Source organism: Chironomus tepperi, unplaced genomic scaffold, assembly GCF_022539635.2.
Source record: "Chironomus tepperi strain 1889 unplaced genomic scaffold, CSIRO-AGI_Ctep_v1 contig_244, whole genome shotgun sequence".
Taxonomy (NCBI): domain Eukaryota; kingdom Metazoa; phylum Arthropoda; class Insecta; order Diptera; family Chironomidae; genus Chironomus; species Chironomus tepperi.
In genome coordinates, this window is record NW_027226366.1 from 846,257 (window position 1) to 869,421 (window position 23,165).

Genomic DNA, 23,165 nt, shown 5'->3' on the forward strand with positions numbered 1-23,165 from the left:
AAGAATATTGAGAAGCTTTAAATTATGAACAGGATTGACTTAAAATTTGATTCTTTTCTTTTAGATCTGTCCATCAAGTCCACCATCAGCAAACAAGGAACTGATTCGCGAGCTGAAAATGTCTGAATTTTTAGAAAAGGCAATATGCTTACAACTATTTTGCGCTGGAGAGAAAATCAACATACGAGCATCGAAAGTGTCTCTCGTACGTTACACTGAAAATGTTAAGAACCTTCTTGGTGTTCACACGATAAAAATGAATTTGTGATTGTTTTATAGCGCCGATGAAGCATTTATACAGAAAAAACAAAACTAACTAACTAATTAATTATGATGAAGAAAAAAAGAGAAGTTACTTAATTTAACAATTTTATACAGAATTTAATTGTAGAATGTGAAGTAAATTAACTGTGATAGTCAAATCAACTTGAAAGCTTTGTCACGAAAAAAATGAGCGGTTAGGATGATATAAAAAATTTGTAGCAAAAAATATGTGGGTAGGAATGGCGTAAAGCAGTGGTGGACAACCTGTGTGCCACGGTACACTAGTTTGGGTATGCCATGAACCGTATAAAGTGTATGGTTTCAATCGAGGTTAACCATCTAGGTGTGCCGTGAATAATTAAGGTTGTCCATCACTGGAATAAAGAAATTCATTGGCAGTCAATTTTTTTTTATAATTTTTAAGTGCTAATTGAGAATATTCAAATATATTCAAGGATTTGAAGATGAAATTTATTTGAGAAATGCTCAGGGAACAAAAAACACACATAATAATTAGAAATGGAAACGTTTTGAATGTTCTCCTCTTTATAATATATCATAATACCTTTAATTATTATTGTTTTATGTTCATTATTATTAATTATATCACATTATTATTATTATTAAACTTTATGACCAATTTCTTTTGTTAATTGTAAGTATGAGTTAGTTGATTTTGAAATTTAAATCTCGTTTGTATCATAAAATACTGTTTTTAGTTAAAATTTTTAAACCTTTAATAATTATATAGCTCATAAGACTCATTGAATTAAATGAAAATTTTGTGAATAAAATATTAAATGGTAAATCCTCCCTTTTGCACCACAAAAATGAAATGGCAGTCACATTTGTCAAATATTAAAATTTTTAACGGTTTTTCTAAAATTTAAATTCTGTCCACGTGCTTAATTTAAAAAAATAATATCCGTTATAAAAATTGCATACTGTCATTTCATTATTGAAGTGTTCCTGATCGTCTTCGATATAAAAATAAGTATATGAAAATTAAAATTAAAGTCAATGAGACTTTGAACGATAAGATGGCCTAAAGTTTTTGACACTTGATGTTTATGAAAAGAAAGTGCAATGGAACAAAAAAATGTAGACAGAATCTATTGTAGGTAAAAAATATTTCATTGCTATTTGAATGGAAAAATGTGATGAAAGTTTAGTAAAGAAATATTTTAGAAAATGAACTAATTAAGGAAGTGATTTGGAAATAATAAAGAAGTATGTTAATTTTGAAGAAAAAAAATAAAAAAAAAGGAATTTGAACAAAAAAACAAGCAGTTTTTGGATTTCACTCATTCATTCCTCCTTTATTCACTTTTAATTCATTCATGAGTTAGTGGTATGTAAAAAGCCGACTTATAACACTAGAATTTAAATTAAAAAATTTGATGCGATCCATATAAAAAAATCATAACTGTATATTATGTAAAGATTTCCGATTCTCAAAGATTTTTTTCATTTTTTTTTGTTATCAGTTGGCTTTATAGTTTATTTAACATGTTAAACATATTTATATTCAAATCAAATATAAAAATCCTTATTAATCCTCATCAGAGCCGCTCTTGTTGGAATCTTTGTCGCCTGTATTATTTTCACCAGCATCGCCATCAAATTTCATGCCTTCTTCATTTTCACTTTCGTCTTCATCTCCTGAAACTTCAGCATTTTCCATTTCAGCGCGTTCCATTCGTCGTGCCAAATCAGCTTCATCGATTGCAGTAACGACTTTTGGCTGTTAAATGTCAAAAAAATGACGTCATTAACATAATTCTATACATACAACATATTTTTTGAATACTTACAGCCATTTGAATAGCGAAATGTCCATCAAGTTTCTCGATAGTTGCCTTAATTCTTTCTATTGCATTCTCAAGAGCCTTAAGTCCGTCATTCTTTTCAGGAGTTGATGTTGTTATGACTGTAAATTATTATTCATAAATATTAATCCATATTAGGCATAAATTAATGTGAAATTACCATAAATGGGCGGCGCAATTAAATTGATTTTGATTGGAATCTCTTCAGTCGATGCCTCAAGTCCTGATCGCAATGCCTGTTTAACTGCGTCAATTCCTTCGTAGCCATAACAAGCACATTCAATATCAGCACGAATTTTCATTGCTTGTGAAGTCAATTTCCTTTTAATATTCGTCAACAGAACATTCTTTGTGTTTTCATCTAAATTGCACTCATCAAGAAGTGCTGGTTCCGTTACGGCTTGTTTGAAGATGTCATAAGATGCAGTTTTATTTTTATGCTTTTCCTCGAAATACCAGGCTGTTTTCTGGTAAAGTTCTTCAAGTTGATCATCATTCTCATATTTCAACAATTCAGCAACGTGTCTCAAAATGGAACTAACAGCTTTTGCTTTACTAAATCGTTCTGTACACTTTTCTACATCCTCTGGTGACACACGTCGTTTTGAAAGATCAATATATCCTAAATACATCATATTCATTGTTAGATTTGAAGGATATATACGCGAATTAAGCACAAAACTTACCCTTATCTTTATCAACACGAATAACAACAACTGGTTCAGTTTTTCCTACTCGAATGAGCTTATTGATCGATCGAATACGTCTTCTTGACAATTCAGAGAGTAATATCATTCCTTCGATATTGTTATATTCTAGCAGATGGACATAAGCTCCCATTTCAGCTATTGATCTTACATTGACCATAACTACATCCTCGACCTACGAATATTTACATTACTGTATTAAGTCTAATCAAGTCAAATTGATGTATCTGCTTACCTCAGGATATTTCTGCTTATAAAAGCGACACGTTAGGACCATCTTTGATTATTTTTCCTTGATATTAACTTTCTCTTTGCGAATAATTCAGGTTAAATTATTTGTTAACTGAAATAAACAGGAATCTTATTAAAATGCTTATCTCCAAACTCCAGTTTAAGTATTCATATTAAATCGTGGCTGATTTCATAATTTAAGTGATTATTTATGTTATAAATAAAATAAACTTTTTAATTAGACTCGAAAATGACACGCTGGTAAAAGGAAACTGGTTTTACACTTAAAATACGGTAAATGCCAAATTAACAATATGATATAATCAGCTAATGAACTCTTTTGAGATAAGAAAACTATAAAAAATTACTTTTTGTCGGCGTTTTCCACGATAATTTTAAGGAAAATAAAAATTTTAATAAAAACTTTGAATTTTTATTTCCGAATTTTCGAAAACTCAAGGGGAAATCAGTTCGAATTTCGAAAATTGATTGATTTGAATTTATTTTTCAACGGAAATTTTATTTAAGATAAGTAATTTTAAGTTTTCATTAATTTAATTGATTATACTTACGTCCTTAATATTTTTTTAAGTTATGTAACTATCTGTAATTTTGTATGAGTTTACTGGAATGTCAACTGAATCTCAAAGGTCAATTTATTGTTGCTAATAATGTGCCAAAAATAATTAGTCTTACTTAAATAGTGTTTTAGTCTTAAACAGGTAGTTTGAGTTCATATAACTTTCTGAACTTTAAAAACATTTAACAATTTTTAAAAAAAAATCAAACCGTCATTGAAATTTTTAAATTTGAATAAATAGTATTTGGCGGAAAAATTACTAAAAATTTGGAATTGAATTTAATAAATCTTCTAAACCTTACTAAAAAGTTAATTAAATGCATATTTAAGACACAAAGAATATCAAAAGTGACATCATTTAAGTATTTCAAAGCTTATTTTGAAGAATATCAAAAACTAACAGGTTTGTTGACAAAACAAAAGCATTTATTGATTCTATTAATCAATCTTAATTAGTCTAACTTGTTATTTATGCTTGACAAATAGTAAATCTTTCAATATTCTCATAAATTTTACATCATACTTAATTAGACGATTTCATTTTTTGAGAATATCCAGTGACGAAAAAGTTGTTATGAATGAAATATTTAATGCTGGAATTTTGATAAATTTAAAGATCCAGTGAGTGCTATAATAATCCTATTGAGGTTGTATAACTACACAAAACCAAAAGTGACAGTTTATAAGTTAAAATATTATGTGAATTAAGAAATCAGTCATAAATAACAAAAGTTATAGAAAGGAATAAAATTCCATCAAAAAAATTTCCATCATCAACGGCACTTCCTCAATTCTTATTTATATTGTGTATTCGACGATTTTCGTAAGTCACTAATCAAAATTTTTCAAGCAGCACAGAAGTAAGATCGATGTGAAATTATTTGTAAATCCAGTGTTATTAAACGGGATAAAAACGAGATTAAAATTGGATAGAAGTCAAGACTCGTGCAATAAGATCAGATATAAAGTGAAATTTGTGATTTAAATGAAAGTTTTTAAGAGAAAAATTAAGATTTTGTGAAGCTGAGAAAAAAATAGAGCAAGAAGTACTTGTTAAATGTATATTAATACATTGATATTTAAATAAATATAGTAACAAAATAATGTAAGTCTGCGAGAAAGACAAGACTAAGATCACATAAAACACTTAAAACCTTGAGTATTAAATAGTTTTTAATTTTTGTAATTTGGAAATACTTAATTGAGATTTAATGGAAAGGCACACACGAAACAAAAAAAAAATACAAAAATATCATAATAAAAAAAATACAGATAGACGTGACAATCATGTTCGCGTAAACAACTAATCACTAATTTAGAGGACATAAGATACGCAAAAATAAAAACCTTTCAAAATTATTGATTTCTTATATAGTCGCTAAGAAGTCTAAAAATATTTATTCAGTGAAATTAAGGATCTTTCAATAAAATATATATAAAAAAAGTCGCAAAAGAAGAAGAAGAGACATTTGATAGCCAAAAAGTTGCTTGCTTTTTTCTCGTTCTCGTTTTTCTTAAAATTATGCGAAAAAGAAATAATCGCTGCAAACCTACATTTTTTATGTGTTTATTTGGCTACATTATTATTATCAAGTACAATTAACCCATTTTCCACGATTATCGAAAAGTCATCCATACACAAGTGCTGTTTCGAGTCTTAATTGAGGAACACTTTCCTCACATCAAATTAGTCCACAGTTCAAAGACTTTCCCGTAATTTTCTTTCTTTCTCGTCCGTACGAGACATAGATTGTTGTACCGCTGGATGTGCAAAAAATAAATATACAGTCAGTCCATCTATACCGTTAATCTTCCCTATATACTCGATAGTTTCTTTTTTACGCTACAAATTCATTCAATTCTTATTTTCTTGCAGACAGAACGTACCTACATATTTAATGGGAACTTTAGATAAATCAACGATCCACAAATTTATCTAATCATTAGACAACAACACAGTTAAAGGAACAGTGTGTAGAAGTTAAATAACAGTGTATATAGTAAATTTTTGTGTGAAAAGTGAAAGAATATAGAAAGAAATAATAATAATAATCCAAAATGCCCATCGCATTAGTACATTCAATTTCATTGCCAAATTTGAAAATATACACAACAATTAGTCTACTGCTTGTATCTGGCTGTTTCTATTATGCTTTCGATGTCGTACGAACGGATCCGCATTGGAAGCTTCATCAAAATTTAACAACAAATAATTTTGCAATAACACGTCCGAATTTGAAACAGCAGTCAAGCGATGTACTTGCTGATAATGAAATCATATCGTCACTTAAATCGTCTTTAGAGCAAACAAGTGAGGAAGTTGATAAGGGAGAAATTGTTGACGTGATTCAGGAAAAAATAATACAAGAAAGTGTATTTGATGAATCAAGTCAAAATCAGACAACAACATTAGTGAATCAATTAAAGGAAGTTGCTCAGTTTATGACACATGAGCCGATATGTATATGGGTGAGTCTTGTATCTTGTATTTTGTTTGTGTCCATAATTCATAATTTAGATATTATAAATAACTCGTGTATTATGCACGAATCTGTACGATAAGATAGCAACATTTCCAACATTGTCTCACGTTTTGTGTGCTGCTATCAAATCACGTTGAGCGCTAGGCTTGGAACTTAATATTCTGTCTTATCAGGTGAATTCAAATCAAAACAAGGATTAATCCTAGGATTTAATTAAACCTGAATTTTAACCCTGGATTTAATCGAAAAATTAAATTTTTTCAAATTTCGATTCCATTAAATACACGCAAATGAAGTAATAATCTAAAAGCATTTAATTACTACAATGTAGCATGCCTGATAAATGCGCTTTTAATCAGAGAATAATCCAGATCGAATTGGCATTTTCTAAATTTTTACAAGCATCCTGTTTATTATTATTTATTATGAATGCTATAGAACATTATCAACGCCGCAGAGTTTATGTCTATTTATAGCACAATCAGTAGGTGTTTATTATATTAAGAAAGAGTACTGAAGAATATTCGAAAATGTAGACACTGAAAATATCTTTCAAGTATGGCATAATAAGAAGATCTGTGTCGTTTTATTTACATTTATTTTATCATCCAAAAGACAGTCGAATGAATGCGATACTTTTGCTACTGCTGCTGTAAAGGTTGACTGTTTTGTCTAAAAAGCTATGAAGTGAAACAAAGCGCTTTCTTGTACATGCCGTACATAAACAGAATTCAATGCCAATATCTTTTTTTTTTTTTGTGCAGTTGTATTTGTGACAGTCATCTTTATTTATGAATGCAAGCTATACAAGCTAGAAACTTGTAAAAAATAATTAATAACGTAAGGGCTTGGTGAAGTAACTTGTGCATATTCGAGACCTTTTTATGCAAAATCATTCGGTGATTAACTTGTAAATGGAGGCAAGCCAAAGAGTTCAGGCTTAAAGTCTTCCAATGAATTTAATGCTAATGTGGCCTTGGCACGCTTTTCTTCAGAAATGTGAGGTCCTGGCACCATTACAACTTGCATGCCGGCCGCGATAGCTGCTTGAACGCCGGGGTATGAGTCTTCAAAAACAAGGCACTGGAAATGGCATGAAAATGTTAGTTTTAGAAACTGTTCTAGTAAGTTCTAGCTTACATTTGAAGGCTCAACTTGAGGATCAAAGCGGCTTGCTGCTAAGAAGAACACATCTGGTTCAGGCTTTCCATGCTTAACTTCTGATCCATTGACCATATGATTGAATAGCTTAAATACATCGTGATGCCTTAGAACTTTTACTTCGACACTTTCTTTGCAACTTCCAGATGCTACGCATATTGGAATATTATTGGCATGTAAATGACGTATTAGTCGTTCAGCTCCAGGCAAAAAATCAGCACTTGGCAATCGTTCTTGTGATAAAGCATGAAAATCTTTTTCAAATTCATCAAGTGAAACATTTAAATTTAGATCTTTGACACAAATATCACATGCTGCATGTTCACTCGTTCCTATCAATTTCATACGAATTTCAGGCGTGAGTTTTTTTCCGTACTTGGAAGTGACGTCTTGAAAAACTTTCTCATAAACGACCTCAGTGTCTGAAAGAAATAATATTAAATTTAAAGAGTTGCTTCGCTTCAGGTTGTGCAACTGAAACTTTTAGTTACTTAGCAAAAGGCCATCCAAGTCAAACAGTACGTGAGTTACTGGTTTAATGATACTATTGGCCATGAAGATATCAATCCAATTCTTTAATTCTATTTTCGACTATTAAATTAATTTTTTCTCATTCTAATGTGAAAATCTTGTTCAGTTCCGCATATGTATGCAATATTGCACTGCTAAACGATAAATAAACAAAATATAAATAGGAAGCAGACTAGGTTAAAGGAATAAGTTTTAGTAGATTCTATTATCACTTGTGCAAAAGCAAATTGAGCGTTTCAAACCGGCACTGAGTTTATAGTTTCAAAGTGACTATTCTAGTCTATTAAAGTTGTCAGCATGACATAATACAGCAGTCCAAAATGTCAAAGATACAGTGAATGAACTGTCTTGCTGTTTATTTCTTTTTTCACAAAACAAACAGTTAGGTAAAATATTTTACGTACTTAAGAGTTTGCTGACAATACTGTAATAACAAACTTTGAGTACAATGACTGATATTCAGCTCAAATATTAAAATTTTAATCCTTACTGACTTGCTTCTTATCAGAAAAATAATTCTATTTTGGACACACACTGATTCTAATTCATTTGCAGTAATGAAAGAGGTCGCGTCGATTAATATAATTCACTTTCGCAAGAGATAAGAACTTGATTCATTTGTGACTGTATTGTCGGCAAAGCTTAGTTTTTTTTTTCTCGATGAATGTTGTTCCTCAAAATGTTTACTAAGTAGGAGATTTTGGCAAGATATTTAAAGATAAACAAAATGTGCCGTCAGTCTACTCACATTGAAAACAGATGAAAAGAAATTTGTCAGCAAGCTTGATGTTTATAGCAACAACAAGCTCGTTTAATCCAGAGTAAATAATGTCGAAGAATCGTTCGATTCTGTGTCAATTATGTTCGAAAATTCAAATTCAAAATGACCGTTAAATTTTAACATTGACATTAAATTTTTATTTAGTGACTAATGACATTTAATAGATTTATAGACATAATAGCCATTAAATTTGAGATAATTATTTAAATAATTTTTGATTACATTACGAATATAAACATTTATTTAAGTGAAGAGTTTGTGCATAATATGTTTGATAAATAATGCTGATTTGTTTACATGTATAGGCACTAGTAAATTAATTTTGAACGGGGGAAGCCCAAACAATTCAGGCTTAAATTCTTCTAATGACTTAATAGCTATAGTAGCCTTGGATCGATTTTCTTCGGTTATTAATGGTCCTGGCACCATTACAACTTGCATGCCTGCTGATATTGCACCTTGAACTCCATTTGGCGCATCTTCAACGACTAGGCACTGTAAATAAATGTTTTAATGTAAAAATAGTAATAATGATGAGGTTAATGACCTACATTTATGGGATCAGCTTTTGGCTCAAAAAGACTAGCAGCTAATAAGAAAATTTCCGGTGATGGCTTTCCTTCCTTTACGTCAGTTCCTTTTGTAATATGATGAAATAATTTAAAAACTTCTTGATGATTTTGTGTCTTTATTTTAACACTTTCCGAGCCACTCGATGTAGCTACACAAATTGGAACGTTATTAGCATGCAAATGACGAACTAAACGTTCAGCACCAGGCATAAAATCGACATTTGGTAATCGTTGTTGTGATAATTCGCGAAAATCTTTTACAAATTCATCGACCGTGCAATTCAAATTAAGATCATTAACGCATATTTCACATGAACGACGTTCTGTCGATCCTAATAACTTAATACGAGCTTCAGGTGTTAGTGCCTTTCCAAATTTTAAACAAACTTCTTGAAATACTTTCTCATAGACGATCTCCGTGTCTGAAATACACAAAAAAGTTATAATTAATTTAGAAGCGGAAAAACTTTATTTTTTTTAATTCATTGCATAACCAAATAGAGCTACTCACTTAACAAAAGGCCATCCATATCAAAAAGTACGTGAGTTACAGGCTTAATGTTTGTATTAGCCATGACTAAAGTTGTCCAATAATGACAATGAAAAATGTTATTATTCTCTGTTAATTATTGAATTATTTCTGTATATTTTTTTAAATCACAAAACTACGACTTGTTAGCTATCTGTGTGCAATATTGCAACTGCTCTGTAATGTATAATATGAAAGAATGATGAAACTACTAAATAAAAGAAAAATCGATGCAGTTCAATGACGAAAGTTTTGTCGTGTAATGTGAAATTGTAAATGACGAAAGCAACACGTGATTCACACAGCAAAAAAGGTTCTAAATTTAGATTCCGTACACGTCACTTGTCACTTAAATTGAATTTTTTACTTTTTTTTAATTTGACATAAATCCTTACTGACAGTTGTAATGATAATGAAACGGAATAGATAGAATTGTATCAATCGGCACTTGTACTAGATAAGAAAGCTTAATTGTGCTCGTATTTCCGACAATATTAACATTGTCTGTTTATTAAGCTCTACCTATTGTTTGTATATTTTCATTATAAATTATTTTCACACCTTTCCAGTATATGAGCATGTGTTTGGGCTGATTCTAAGATTTAATATCAAAATATGATTATGACATTGAACCGCAAATTTAAAATAAATTTTTAAAGGTCAATTAAATGCGAACAAATATCAAGAGTATGGTCATGAATATATTTAATTTTTGCTATTTTAACAGTTAATGTAGCAGTTTTTAGATGTTTGAAAGGACAGAGCATGTTGTGTTATTGATTTAATTTATTTCCGTTTCAAAAACAAAAAGCTGTAAGAATTTAATGAATTGAAAGTAGGACATGACACAGGATCGATTTACAATCAATTATTAAGAATATTCTTTATAAAGTAATTTTTATGTAATATTCAAAATAAGAAAACTTTTTTGGTTCACAATAAGTAAAGGAGAATAAGATTTAGGTCATTTCCCAGTACAAATATGAGCTCGGAAAATTCAACGGTTTTATTGAATTTAAAGTTCAAAAATTTAACGAACTTTTTGAATTTGAAGTACAAAAATTTAACGAGTTTTTTGAATTTGGAGTTCAAAAATTTAACGAAGAATACAAATTCAAAAATAATTTATACGTTTAATATCAAACTTTTTCAAACTACCTTTTATTTGCTCCTATTTAACTTAATATTTGTTAATTACTAAACAAATACGTGTAAAACCATGCAAGAACCTAATTAAACTACGGAATTTCCCAAATTGAAACATCCAAACAATGTTAAGTCTTCTTTTCATCATAATTTGTTAAAATGAATTGTATCTAAGTCTGAAATCTTAATTACAGTTTAATAGACATTTGTAAAATTTTTTTTCTCAGAATTTTTAATTAAATTTTAAAACCCTCTTTAGAAGACATTCAAGAAAAGAGCTTTACAAATGTTAAAAGTGATGAAATTGTAGAAAAATCTGAGTCATACATATCCACAATAATTTGACTTTTATGAATAATGAAGGTGGAATTGGAACAGCTGATGGTTGTAGAAATGATAAACATTTAATCAAAAATTTGAACAGCTGCTCGATTTTTTTGCTATAATTTAAATTGATTTAATAAAACATGATTTAATTCGACTAAATATCCCACATTGTTGTACCTTATTTAATGATTATGAATAAAACTCGTGCAGCACATGATTATCATGAGAATTTGTCGTGATATTTGCTTTAATTTTGGGCATTAAAGGAACTTGCTTCTTATTTAATCATGCTTATAATTCGTAGCAATGTGCTAAAAATTCTACGTCAGAGATTTATATTATGAATTATGATTGGAACTGCTTGAGACTTAATTTGACATGAATTTATTTTGCTTAATTTCTAGACACTCATTAACATGGCATATTGCTGTCTAATTTTGCTTGGGAAGTCAATTCAAAAGATTGTTTTCGGCGAGCTGAGAATATCGGAGCAACAGGTAAACAATGGAACTCTTTTAAAGACATCAAAATGAATATGATATTAATTTAATTATTTTTTTAATTAATTTGCAGCATATGAAGGATAAGTTTTGGAATTTTATATTCTACAAGTTCATATTTGTTTTCGGTATTGTTAATGTACAATACTTGCACGAGATTGTTTTATGGGTTGGATGGTTCACAGCAATTGGATTTTTGCATCTCATGGCACAACTGTGTAAAGATCGTTTTGAATATGTGAGTACAATGTCAACTACATCTTTTTATTTTATTATGACAATTGCTATATTTGACAATTTCTGTATGCATGCATATGAGTCATTTGCCTCAATATGACTGATTTCCATATTTTGCACTCAATGGAAGTGAAAAGTTCATTGAATGGAGAAAATGGTTAGCAATGGCAAGAATTGTGCATGATATGGAGAGAAAGAGATGTTGAAATCTCGAGAAGCTGTTTTTGCAGCACAAGAAAGAAATGAAATCATGTACACAACACTGATCTAAAAAGGAAACTGGTTTGCATGACTTTATTTTTAGAAAATCGGAACGTGAAGATTAAATGTCGTTTCTGTGGCCAGTTTTATATCATTAATTGACGTTCTGTCATAACTTGTTTACACATGTTCTGTATAAAACTTTATTTATGAAGAAATATTTGTCTATTTACAGCTCTCATTTTCACCAACAACACCAGGATGGTCACATTTTCGTTTAATTGCACTGCTTTCATCCATCTTTACCATTTCTGGAATAATGATTATCGTTTCTATCGTCTTTGGCCTTTTTAATGGAATTAATATGTGCGCATTTATGGGCGCGGAGGTAAGTTATGTTCTTTTTGGAAACTCCCCATATACCGGCTCAGTGTAAAATAACAAATTACACAGAATTAATAAAAAGTCATATGTTCTGCGTATTTTCCTATTGAAAAAGCCGGTATTGCCAGTATATCGTCTATCCAATTATTTTCTTGACATTTTAAAAAACCGTTAAAGTTGTTTTTAAAATGCTGCAAATTTTTTTGACTGTTGACTTTTAAATATTTTATGATCGTTATTAATATAAAATTTATTTTCTTGTTTAATCCACAGTGTGTTATCTTAGCTGTCAGAACACTGCACGTTTTAATACGTTATGGAATGTTCCTTTATGACATGAGACAAGGTGCCATAAATAATGATTCGATTTCATGGGATAAACGCGGATCTATTGCATATTATACAGAATTTGGTTTCGATTTAGCTGCACTACTTGTTGATTTAGCTCATCATTTGCATATGCTCCTTTGGTCAAATATATTCTTATCAATGGCTAGTTTAGTCATCATTATGCAGCTTCGTTATTTAGCAAATGAGATCCAGCGTAAATTTAAAAAGCACAGAAATTATTTGTGGGTTTTAAAGCACATGGAAAAGAATTATCAGTTAGCAACAGCGGATGATTTGCAACAAAATTCTGACAATTGTGCAATATGTTGGGAGAAGATGCTTACTGCCAGAAAATTGCCATGTTCACATCTCTTCCATGAATCATGTCTACAAAGTTGGTTAGAACAAGATCAAAGTTGTCCAACATGTAGATTAGCATTAAGTGTACAAAGTAATCGAATGCCATCAAATCGTCAACCAAATGTGGATATTGATGAGATTGAACAGTGGACAAATGCAACTGGCGGACCAGGAGCAAATGGAAATGCAAGAAATAATCATTTCTTTCACTTTAACGGTCAGCGCTATATTAGTTGGCTTCCAAACTTTAGCGTTGAGGTATCAAACATAAATTCTGTTTTAAGAAATGGACATTTAGCAGCAACATTAGTCCAACAACAACAACAAACATCACAATTACGTAATATGGCACGTCATATCCAAGAAATGTTTCCTCACTATACTCTCGATGTTTTAATAAGTGATTTACAAGTTACACACTCCATCGAGCATACAATCGATAATATATTGGAAGGTCGTTTGCCGGCACCAAGAATTGTCGAAGTAGACAATTCTCGTCAATCATCACCGCCATCATCACCGTCCACACCATTTGTTCCCACAAATGATTTTTCAAATTATTCAAATTTGTCAGAAGAAAGTACTTCGTCTTCATCATCAGCCAGCTCATCAAGTTCGACTGATCAATATGATATTGAGCAACATGGCAGTAATAGTATGTTTGGTAATCAATTTGAATTACTGAGAGACGTGAGTCCAGAAAGTCAAACTGTTGATCCATGGAGCAGTAATCCGTCATCCAGTGAAGGCAATCGATTCTCGAAAAGCTCACAAGAGCGAGAAAAAATCCTTCAAAAGAGGAAGGAACAAATGCTCATTGCTGCACGTAAAAGGTATGAAATTTAACGAACTATATATTTTTGAATTAAATTGATTATTTTTTAAATATTAAAAATCCGTTATAATTTTAGATATTTGGAAAAGACAAAAAGCGGTCTTAATTTGCCATCATCATCAACAACAGTTTTAAGTAGTCAGACAAGTTCGAGCGCAACAGACCTCAGGCATCGTACATCAAATAATAATCAGGAATAAATGTGAAAAAATGAATTCATGGCATGTAAAGGCTGATAGAAAAAACGTTCATGTGAATTGATTTAACAAAGAATAATATTAGAAGACAGAAAAAAAAAGAAAAAATATATAATTGTTAAGACTGTGCTTTTCTATCATCTCTCAACACTATGTATGGATTATATCGATAGTTTTTGTGCTGCTCATGGCGAGAGATACATCACAAAAAAAAAAAGAAGAAAATGTTTTGTTGATATTTTCTTAAAATATTTGAAAACGATTTAGTCATGTTTTATTATTTTTTTAACGTATTGATTTATTCCTTGTTGTACTTATTATTCGTCCATCGGAACCGAAAGAAAAAAAAATGTTAAAAGGACCGTATAAAGTGAATAAAAAATGAGTTTTAAATTTTTGTGATCTTACAATAAAAAATAAATTTAATAAAGTATAAAAGTTAATATATTATATTCTTCATACATTGTCTCATGTCTTAGTTCCTATTAAAAATTCTTATTTGATTGATTTCAGTAGATTTCAGAAGCTTTTGAAAATTCGAAATTACATTAACGGATTTCGAAAATTTGAATTTAAATGTCGCTGGAAAATCGCAAGGGGTACTTTCTACGGCAAAAATAAGGGGTCGTTCTTTTTTCTGAAGTCTTCATCTTGCTAAACGTGCGTTTATAATAATTTTAATAAAAATCAAAGAGAAAACAGCAAAGTGATGATTATAATTACATTAAAAATGTGCCCAATTGTATAATGGCTTGAAATAAAATCAAGATACTTAATTAATTGCAGTGGATTGAGTAGAAACAAAAGTTAAAGTTGCGTCCACAAAATTATTTATCAATAGAAAAATTCATTTGGGCCAAAAAATTAATTTTGCAAATTAGCATATTTTCTATGAAATAATGCTACTTAAGATACTTAATATGACAAATGGTTAGCTAAATTAATCATCCCGCTATATTCTCTTTGATGATTGTTAAGAAAAATTCGACATAAACATAATTCAAAATGTTAGGTTAGATACTTATGGATTTCTCATTTTAGATGATTGGAGCAAAAATTATCAAAAGTCAAGGCGCTGAGCCTGATGAATTCGAGAAATCAATCGGACAAGCCCTTTTGGAGCTTGAAATGAACTCCGATTTGAAGCAACAACTCCGTGAGCTTTACATTACTCGCGCTAGAGAAGTCGAGTTCGGAACCAAGAAGGTAAATTTTCTGCATAATCTTTTGATTCACTTGAAGTATATTAATTAAAATTATTCATAATTTAAGGCAATCGTCATCTATGTTCCAGTTCCAAAACAAAAGGCTTTCCAAAAGGTCCAAACTCGTTTGGTGAGAGAATTAGAGAAGAAATTTTCAGGACGTCATGTTGTCTTCTGTGCTGAGCGTAAAATCTTACCTAAGCCACAAAGAGGACGTCCAGACCCAAACAAACAAAAGCGTCCAAGATCCAGAACCTTGACTGCTGTATATGATAACATTTTGGAAGACCTTGTTTTCCCAGCTGAAATTGTTGGCAAGCGCATCCGAGTGAAATTAGACGGATCACAGCTCATTAAAGTACATTTGGATAAGAACCAACAAACCACAATTGAACACAAAGTGAGTAGCTATTTCCCTTTATATAAAACACCATGTCCTCGTGTTACTTGTTGATAATCCTTTTCAATGGTTCAATGAGCGTCAAGCAGGACATACATTAATAATGTCTGATTATCGGCATTTTTAGGAGCTAATGATCTCCTGAAAATACTACAAAACACTTCAGATACATTTTATTTAAAAAAATTATTTTGGACATAATCACTAATGTGCAAATCTAATATCATTACAGGTTGATACATTCACAGCAGTGTATAAGAAGTTGACCGGCCGTGATGTCACATTTGAATTCCCAGAACCCTATTTGTAAGAAGCTTCTTTAAACAGTTTGAGCTCCGAGAAACAAGACAGCTAAAAACAATGTCTTGTTACACTTGATGTGAAATAAATAAAAGAAAATTATTAAACATCTTAAATCGTTTACAACGACTTTTTAATATTTGAAAACTCGCTTCACTTGTGGTCTAATTTTCAGGAAAATCTTCAAAAATTCAAAACTGATTCCACATTTTAGTGAGCTTTGATTTTTCATATTTCAGGTAGTAAAATTGTGCTTTATTTTTAATTGCATAACGAAAGTTTAAAATTCAAATTTGAACTGTTCATGATGTTTTCCGATTTCTGCAGTTTTTCAAGGTTTTGAGACTAGTATGGGAACTCTATTGACCAAAAATCCTTCTATATGTAAAATGAAACAATATAACTAATAAAAACATTCATATCAGGACATATGAAAGCACAAAAATAAATTTTGAGTTTCCCGCACTTTTCAAATTTTTGAACGAAAATTCAAATCTCAGACCATATGCTTCAAATAACGTCTATTTTGATTTTTTTCGCATCAGTAAATAAAAACTTTTGAAAAGTGAACACGGAAAAATGAAAAGATTTATTTTCTTGATATTCTACCTCGTTAGTTATAGTTTTGCATTAAAATTCAATCATCCGCGAATACTTTTACCCGTTTTTGATAATGTGCGGATTAATTACACGCTAGAAGTGGTGGAAAAAGGCTGTTTTGATTTCCGGTAAAAAATAACCCCATGCAAACAAGCGCGATTCCGCAATTTTATGAAATTTTCAATAAATTAATATTAAATCTCGTTTCAGGGTATCATCAGGCATTGACCTCATACAGATACAGCCGATATATGACGATATTGATAATGATTGTAGTCATAAAGTTGTGATTACAGCAATTTCTAAGGAAAAACAAAAAAAGACTGCAATTGTCCTCGCCGAAAGTCGTTTAACTAAGGAAGTTCTAAGATGTGATGTTATATTAGATGTAATTCATTCATTCAATGTCCATACAACGACCAGAGAACTTTATCTTGAAGAGGCAGCTGAAACTTTCGAATTAACAGCACAAGATAATCAAGGCAATGATTTCACAACATTAGAAGGAGTTGAATTCAGCTGGAACATTGGTACACAGAGCAGGAACACTAAAGATTCAAATGGAAAAGCTCAATATCAAGTACTTAGATTCTTGACATTCTCAGAAAGCAAATATCATCAGGTAATGCATAACTTTTATTTGTATTAACTTTTATGACAGTTGATGATCTCATTTTAGGTGCCAAAAGAAGTAGAAAAGTTTGACACAATGGGACTAAGAGGTCACATGACATTGATTGAAGGAATTAATTCAGGAACAGCAAAAGTCATCATTAAGTTAAAATATCCTGAATATAATCATGTAAATGAAATTACTGTAGACATTACAGTCTTAGCTAATCTTATTATTCATCCAAATGACATTCACATCCTCGTTGGCGATAATGTCGAATTTAAAGTACTACAATTGAAGCAAGGAAAGCTACATGAAGTCGTCTTAGGTCCTCAATATTATCTTGAGATTGAGAATAAGGACACTGCAAAAATTGAAACAGGATTAGCGACTGGATTGAAATTAGGAACAACTCTTGTGCTTTTAAGAGACAAAAATGTGATTGAAAGTTCAGTTAATCCACCATTAATGCCTAAAGCAAAATTAACTGTAAGTGATGCAAGTAAAATGACAATCAACTTACTTCCATTCAGAAATTGGATAACAACAGAAAATCAGGAACATGAAATTGCTATTGACTTATTCACAAAGAATAATGAGAAAATTACCCTAGGAGATCGCTACAAAATCGAGTCATCATTTGATAAAAGCTATTTTAATGAATTTGGAAGAAATAGCAATGGAAGTATAATTTCTGGAAAAGCTGCTCAAAGAGGAAGCACATTGGTGTCTGGAAAATTCAATCAACTTTCAGTTAGCGCAGAAATGATAATTTATGGACATATTGATTTGAAGCCAAGAGAAGTTTATGTTCCATATGATGTAAATAAACCTGTAGATAGTAAAATACAATTTAAAGCAACGGGAGGTGATGGATCATTCTCATGGTTCAGTTTAAATCCTTCAGTTTTGACAATTGGTCAAGATGGATTAGCAGACACACATTTGAGGAGATTGAAAGACTATCAAATTGACAGAAATGATAACGTAATTGAGACATCAATCCGTGCTGCCATGACGAAGAATTTGAAGCTTTATAAATCAGCAAAAGTTTTCTTCTTGCCTCCAGTCAAACTTCAAATTGTTGCATATAATTTTGAAACAGCTATAAATGATTACATTGATGTACATGTTGGATTATTTGCATTCTATAAAGATGCTCACGTTCCATTTACATCCTGCGAAAATCTTAACTTTGACATCGACTTTGTGCATCAAATATTTAACATCGCTAATGCAGAAAGTGACCACACAGAAAAATTAAGGAACGGATGTAGAATCATAAGACTTAAAGCCATTCATACTGGATTAACAACATTGACTGTCTCATATAGACACGGAAATGATGTATTGACTGATAATGTCCAACTTATGGTATACGAGAAGTTAATTACATATAATCCAGAAACAAATATCGTTGTCCTTCCAATTGGTTCCAGTAGAAATGTAATTTATCAATATGGACCAAAAAAAGTTTATACAGTTGGAAGTGAATTAACAAAGGACTTGAATTTCGAGAAGAATATCATCGATGTTAATGAAATTAAGTCAGATTTTCAAGATCAAAGATTTGCCTACAACATTCTGTGCCGTAAAGTTGGAGAAACTAAGCTTCATATGGAGATTTACAATGCTTTAAGTTCCGATTCCTTTGTCAAATATGTCTCAATAATCGACACTTTCGTATACTGTGTAAAACCTAGATTTATTAATCTTATATCTGTTGACAAATTAAAAACTTCATGTCCAATTGACAGCAAAAGCTCATTGTTACATGTCAAATCAGCCACAGATTCACTGGAGATAGAAATTGAAGTTCTGGATGATCAAAAACGCAAACTTGACAATATTACATCATTAATTATTGACTGGAAGTTCCTACAAACTAATGGCGTACTTAATCATAACATCGTCTATAATCGTGAGACAGAAACTGATGAAATTGACGGAGTTTTAATTCCTAAACGTGACTTCCTTCGAACATCAATTACTGAAGTCAGTGTCAATCATAAAATTAAGGCAATCGTTCGTGAATATGATGGAAACGTACTAAAAGAAAATCAAATTGTGCCTGAAATTCCTCATTTTGGAATCAGAAAAACTGGAGAAAGTCAGCAACTTGTCACACCATTAATTGAAAATGAATTGGACTTCCTTTCATTCGATGCTTCTTTATTGCCAATGTCATCAATTTCAGTCTTTTTGTCACCTGGATTAGTACGAAAGTTAAAATTAGGTCGCGGAAGTGGCTTCTATGATATCAAAGTAAAGAACCCACATTTGCTTGATGTTCAGCATGACAAGAGCACATCCGAATTAGTGATTAAACCTAAGCAGATAGGAGAAACAGTCGTGGAAATAACAGATAAATGCTTAAAGATTGAATTGTCAAAATTGCATGTATCTATCGTCGGAATTGGACGCATTGAATTGTCAAGTCCTGATCGTGTTGAGAAGACAAAAAGTATTGAAGGAATAGCAAGAATTTATGACACAAATGATCATCTTATGGAAATTGACTTAAATAATTTGAATATTTTACAATTGAACGAAAAAGTCTTTAATGAACAAATTTTATCAATTAAGCGTGGACATCAAGATAATTTACAGTCTGGCGAAATTCGTTACATCGTTACAGGCAATGAATTAGGAGAAACAAAGATTATTGTATCATCAGGAACAGTTTCAAGTCTTCCAGTCACTATTCAAGTCTTTCCACCATTGCAACTGTTTCCCAGAAATGCTACAATTATTGTTGGATCATTACTGCAAATTAGATCACAAGGTATGTGCCATTTCTGCTTGGTTTTACCTAATCCTCGGATTAATTTTAATCTTACGATTAAAAAATATTTAAATTTTTATTTTCCGTTAAAAATTTGAATTTATTTTAACCGTTAATAATTTTATATTTCTTTAATTTTGCAGGAGGTCCAAAACCAGACACAAACGTCGTTTATACAATCGCAAACAATGAGATTTTAGGAATTGAAGGATCTGTCGTTGAAGGATTAAAAGTTGGAAAGACAAAAGTTGTCGGCAAGTCTGTAGGAATTAATCCAACAACTGGAAGTACGACTACATACTCAGAAGACTTTGTCTACATAAATGTTGTGCCATTGAACAAAATTAAGATAAAAGCACCACTTCAAAGACTTAAATCTGGTTCTGTTATGCCTGTAACTCTTTGGGCAGATAATGACATATCACCAATGATTTTAGGAACTCTAAAGAATCTTCGAGTAAAATGGCAAATTGATCAAACAGATATTATTGAATTGAGGGATGTTTTTGAAGATATTGGAATAGTTTATGATGAAGCTGATGCCATTTCTATGCGAGTTCGTGGTTTGAAGCAAGGAAAAGCAAGAATTACAGCCACAGCATATCAATTCAATAACAAATTCCAAGCCAGTATTGATGTGACAGTTTTCAAGACATTGGAATTAGAGTCACCAAAGAAAATCGTTCATGATCCAATAATAATTCCACCAAGAATGCAAATTCAGCTTAAGACAAACTTAGAAGACACAACATTCGATATTAATGATCAAGCAGACAGAAGTGTCATTAATGTTTCTAAAGATGGAACTGTAAAGAGCTTTGACATGCTCGGAACTAGCTTAATTATTGCATCATCAATTAGTGGCGATCAGAAGCTTGATATTCCAATAGAAGTAAAGAATATTAATTACATTATGGCATCAGTCATTCCAACCATCCGAATGAAAGGACTTGAACGAAATTTACCAAAAGATCTTAATTTTGATATGACAGTCAGTTTACATGACAATTTAGGAAATAAATTTTCACATAATTTTGAGGAACTAAAATGGCAGCTATCGAATCGTGATTTAGTGGAAGTAAATATTGGAGAAAATTTCACAATAAATGTCAAATTACTTAGACAAGGAACAAATATGTTGGCTGTGTCGTTGAGAGACTCAACTGGAATTAAGTATCATGAAGATTATGTCAAGTTGTCAGTTAAAGCTAATAATGGAATATTTAATGAGAAATTGGTTGCTACAATTGGTGACATCATCTGCTTTGATTCCCCATTAAATAATGCTTATGACTGGGCAACAAATTCAGAAGCTTTAAGCTTAGAAGGATCTGTTGGACGAATTATGTCAGTTCCTGGAAGTCAGAAAATCAGTGTTGTTCATGGATCAGGATCAAATTCATTCGTTAATTACGATATTCAGGTCCGAAATCCTGATCATATCCAATTTACAAAGAAACTTGACATTTTTAATGGAGAAGCTTATCGTGGACAATTCGTCGTTAGTCATCATCAACAAAATGATAAGCAATCAAATATTATTGCTACAAATGTCAGCAACTGCGATGGTCTGCACAGCAATTACTCAATAGACTTTGTGGCATGTAAATTAGTCAGCGATGACATTTCAATTTTAAAGAAATTTGAAGTGTCAGCTATCTTTGATGGACGATATTATGCATGTGAAATTAAGCCATTGCAATCACTTGAGGACATAACAAGCTATTCACGTGGAAAGGATATTCGATTGTTGCTTGAAGCAAAATTAGCTTGGTCTGGAATATTCGATAGAATTGAATTGAGACTTACACCAGCAATTCAAATCACACCCAAAGTCATCAACATCGATAAGCTTGACCAGAATGAAATCATCATTAGTGGAATTGAGAGCATTTTACAGAAAGTTGAAGTTATTTCATCACATCCTGAAAATTTAATTATTACTCCAAGTTCGCAGAAAACTGTTGGACGATTACAGTTTAAGCCACGACTGAATAATCAAGGAGCTGTTGAATCAGAACTATTTATCAAAATTGTATCGCCATTAACTCAGCAATCAATTCAAATTCCGATCTTACCGCCTAGTCAAGATGATATTGAGAAATCTGATGACAGTTGGATATTCTTATTCCTTTCAAATACTGGAAAAGTCATTGCATCAACTGTTTTAGCATTAGCAATTATTGGATTGATCTTTATGTGTCTTAAAAGTCGAGACGTAGACACTAGTGGAGGTAAGAAATTTTAACGATTTTTTGATTTTTCAATAGTAACGGATTTTTGGAATTTGAATTTTAACGGTTTTCAAAAATTCAAATTTTAAATCCAAAAATAAATCCAAGGGTTTAATTTTTAATCTCAAGATTTAACCTTTTAATGTAAAAAATTAATTAAAATTTTCATTCTAGTTTTCCAAAACTCAAGAACTAACTTCCAAAATCCAAATCAGACGTTAATTAATCAGAATAGTAACAATAGTGGAATATTCCAAGCTAGTCCATTGCAGTCACAGCGCATGCAGTCATCACCTATTAAAATGAACCCAAATCAAGAGAATTTAATTTATGGAGATCCAACATTAACATCGCCGCACAGACGTTACAAGAAGACACTTTAATAATTTATAATAGAATCAACAAAATGCCATTTCAAGACATGAATGGCACCAAGAGTCCTTTTTTGTTTTAGATATTTTTTTATTGATAGTTACTTAAATTTAATTTTTTTGTTCGTGAGTTTTCATAAAGTTAGAAGATGAAAGAGATTAAAACTTAAACAAAAATAAAGATATGGATAAGAAAGATTGTGTTCGGAATAAAACTAAACAACTCATATATGTCGACAACTTTACTTTTAGTTTACAGAAATGGAAATAAAACAATTAATAATCAACAGTCGTTAATGCTTTTAAGCTAAACAATCGACTCACGTTTTCAGTGATAAGGAAAATGAGAGGGAAAAGCGGCAATAAGAAAATTGAGAGAAAAGTACGAATATGAGAAGAGTTGGAAAATGAGTTTCAGGGGTTGTAAATTGAAAAGTATCAGCCATGAATTCTGGTATCATGAAGAACAAAA

At 31.0% G+C, this 23,165-nt stretch overlaps 7 protein-coding genes across 16 annotated transcripts in view; 4 read left to right on the plus strand and 3 right to left on the minus strand.

Annotated features, from left to right (window-relative positions):
• LOC139091473 (uncharacterized) overlaps positions 1-1,533 on the plus strand; it is a 56,403-nt gene extending 54,870 nt beyond the window's left edge. For all 3 annotated transcript variants that reach the window (XM_070641587.1, XM_070641590.1, XM_070641589.1), the window contains one exon: positions 65-1,533. In XM_070641587.1, coding sequence (XP_070497688.1) covers positions 65-268 — 204 coding nt within the window. In that variant the 3' untranslated portion in view covers positions 269-1,533. The remainder of the gene's footprint in view (positions 1-64) is intronic.
• A 141-nt stretch (positions 1,534-1,674) lies between these two features.
• On the minus strand, positions 1,675-3,486 carry eIF2alpha (eukaryotic translation initiation factor 2 subunit alpha). The gene is made up of 6 exons (XM_070641591.1): positions 3,400-3,486; positions 3,036-3,143; positions 2,780-2,975; positions 2,254-2,715; positions 2,079-2,194; positions 1,675-2,008 (listed from the first exon to the last, which is right to left on the minus strand). Exons 2-6 carry the CDS (start codon positions 3,075-3,077, stop codon positions 1,817-1,819), a joined length of 1,008 nt encoding a protein of 335 aa, XP_070497692.1. The 5' UTR covers positions 3,078-3,143; positions 3,400-3,486; the 3' UTR covers positions 1,675-1,816.
• Positions 3,487-4,432: 946 nt separating this feature from the next.
• LOC139091285 (E3 ubiquitin-protein ligase AMFR-like) lies at positions 4,433-14,644 on the plus strand. 2 transcript variants are annotated; one of them, XM_070641294.1, is made up of 7 exons: positions 4,433-4,471; positions 5,488-6,080; positions 11,546-11,638; positions 11,715-11,879; positions 12,315-12,467; positions 12,737-13,986; positions 14,065-14,644. In XM_070641294.1, exons 2-7 carry the CDS (start codon positions 5,670-5,672, stop codon positions 14,186-14,188), a joined length of 2,196 nt encoding a protein of 731 aa, XP_070497395.1. In that variant the 5' UTR covers positions 4,433-4,471; positions 5,488-5,669; the 3' UTR covers positions 14,189-14,644. The 2 variants fall into 2 exon arrangements, with proteins under 2 accessions (XP_070497395.1, XP_070497394.1); XM_070641293.1 differs by having other exon boundaries at positions 4,448-4,716.
• On the minus strand, positions 6,859-8,595 carry LOC139091297 (probable pseudouridine-5'-phosphatase). 7 transcript variants are annotated; one of them, XM_070641311.1, is made up of 5 exons: positions 8,277-8,526; positions 8,191-8,210; positions 7,747-7,917; positions 7,235-7,677; positions 6,859-7,177 (listed from the first exon to the last, which is right to left on the minus strand). In XM_070641311.1, exons 3-5 carry the CDS (start codon positions 7,808-7,810, stop codon positions 6,998-7,000), a joined length of 687 nt encoding a protein of 228 aa, XP_070497412.1. In that variant the 5' UTR covers positions 7,811-7,917; positions 8,191-8,210; positions 8,277-8,526; the 3' UTR covers positions 6,859-6,997. The 7 variants fall into 7 exon arrangements, with proteins under 7 accessions (XP_070497412.1, XP_070497411.1, XP_070497415.1 ...); XM_070641310.1 differs by having other exon boundaries at positions 7,747-7,920; XM_070641314.1 differs by lacking the exons at positions 8,191-8,210; positions 8,277-8,526 and adding an exon at positions 8,535-8,595 and having other exon boundaries at positions 7,747-7,920.
• Positions 8,759-10,099, minus strand: LOC139091296 (pseudouridine-5'-phosphatase-like). Its single transcript, XM_070641307.1, has 3 exons — positions 9,651-10,099; positions 9,119-9,561; positions 8,759-9,062 (listed from the first exon to the last, which is right to left on the minus strand). Exons 1-3 carry the CDS (start codon positions 9,712-9,714, stop codon positions 8,811-8,813), a joined length of 759 nt encoding a protein of 252 aa, XP_070497408.1. The 5' UTR covers positions 9,715-10,099; the 3' UTR covers positions 8,759-8,810.
• Positions 14,645-14,775: 131 nt separating the features above from the next.
• Positions 14,776-16,206, plus strand: RpS7 (ribosomal protein S7). Its single transcript, XM_070641254.1, has 4 exons — positions 14,776-14,845; positions 15,227-15,391; positions 15,458-15,790; positions 16,023-16,206. The coding sequence occupies exons 2-4, from the start codon at positions 15,227-15,229 to the stop codon at positions 16,098-16,100; spliced, it is 576 nt and encodes a 191-aa protein (XP_070497355.1). The 5' UTR covers positions 14,776-14,845; the 3' UTR covers positions 16,101-16,206.
• A 443-nt stretch (positions 16,207-16,649) lies between these two features.
• On the plus strand, positions 16,650-22,920 carry Gp210 (nucleoporin 210). Its single transcript, XM_070641280.1, has 5 exons — positions 16,650-16,818; positions 16,901-17,312; positions 17,370-20,088; positions 20,232-22,322; positions 22,497-22,920. The coding sequence occupies exons 1-5, from the start codon at positions 16,670-16,672 to the stop codon at positions 22,703-22,705; spliced, it is 5,580 nt and encodes a 1,859-aa protein (XP_070497381.1). The 5' UTR covers positions 16,650-16,669; the 3' UTR covers positions 22,706-22,920.
• Positions 22,921-23,165: the final 245 nt, after the last annotated feature.

Bases quoted from the DNA above. Each gene is read 5' to 3' on its own strand.
- eIF2alpha (XM_070641591.1), bottom strand. From the start codon at position 3,077: ATGGTCCTAACGTGTCGCTTTTATAAGCAGAAATATCCTGAG. The intron at 2,976-3,035 runs GTAAGCAGATAC...AAATATTCGTAG, and splicing joins ATAAGCAGAAATATCCTGAG to GTCGAGGATGTAGTTATGGT. The intron at 2,195-2,253 runs GTAATTTCACAT...AATAATTTACAG, and splicing joins AATTGCGCCGCCCATTTATG to TCATAACAACATCAACTCCT.
- LOC139091285 (XM_070641294.1), top strand. From the start codon at position 5,670: ATGCCCATCGCATTAGTACATTCAATTTCATTGCCAAATTTGAAAATA. The intron at 6,081-11,545 runs GTGAGTCTTGTA...CTTAATTTCTAG, and splicing joins ATGAGCCGATATGTATATGG to ACACTCATTAACATGGCATA. The intron at 11,880-12,314 runs GTGAGTACAATG...GTCTATTTACAG, and splicing joins GTAAAGATCGTTTTGAATAT to CTCTCATTTTCACCAACAAC.
- LOC139091297 (XM_070641314.1), bottom strand. From the start codon at position 7,810: ATGGCCAATAGTATCATTAAACCAGTAACTCACGTACTGTTTGACTTG. The intron at 7,678-7,746 runs GTAACTAAAAGT...TATTTCTTTCAG, and splicing joins CTTGGATGGCCTTTTGCTAA to ACACTGAGGTCGTTTATGAG. The intron at 7,178-7,234 runs GTAAGCTAGAAC...TGCCATTTCCAG, and splicing joins CTCAAGTTGAGCCTTCAAAT to TGCCTTGTTTTTGAAGACTC.
- LOC139091296 (XM_070641307.1), bottom strand. From the start codon at position 9,714: ATGGCTAATACAAACATTAAGCCTGTAACTCACGTACTTTTTGATATG. The intron at 9,562-9,650 runs GTGAGTAGCTCT...TGTGTATTTCAG, and splicing joins TATGGATGGCCTTTTGTTAA to ACACGGAGATCGTCTATGAG. The intron at 9,063-9,118 runs GTAGGTCATTAA...ATTTATTTACAG, and splicing joins CAAAAGCTGATCCCATAAAT to TGCCTAGTCGTTGAAGATGC.
- RpS7 (XM_070641254.1), top strand. From the start codon at position 15,227: ATGATTGGAGCAAAAATTATCAAAAGTCAAGGCGCTGAGCCTGATGAA. The intron at 15,392-15,457 runs GTAAATTTTCTG...TCATAATTTAAG, and splicing joins TCGAGTTCGGAACCAAGAAG to GCAATCGTCATCTATGTTCC. The intron at 15,791-16,022 runs GTGAGTAGCTAT...ATATCATTACAG, and splicing joins AAACCACAATTGAACACAAA to GTTGATACATTCACAGCAGT.
- Gp210 (XM_070641280.1), top strand. From the start codon at position 16,670: ATGAAAAGATTTATTTTCTTGATATTCTACCTCGTTAGTTATAGTTTT. The intron at 20,089-20,231 runs GTATGTGCCATT...TTAATTTTGCAG, and splicing joins ACTGCAAATTAGATCACAAG to GAGGTCCAAAACCAGACACA. The intron at 22,323-22,496 runs GTAAGAAATTTT...TTTTCATTCTAG, and splicing joins AGACGTAGACACTAGTGGAG to TTTTCCAAAACTCAAGAACT.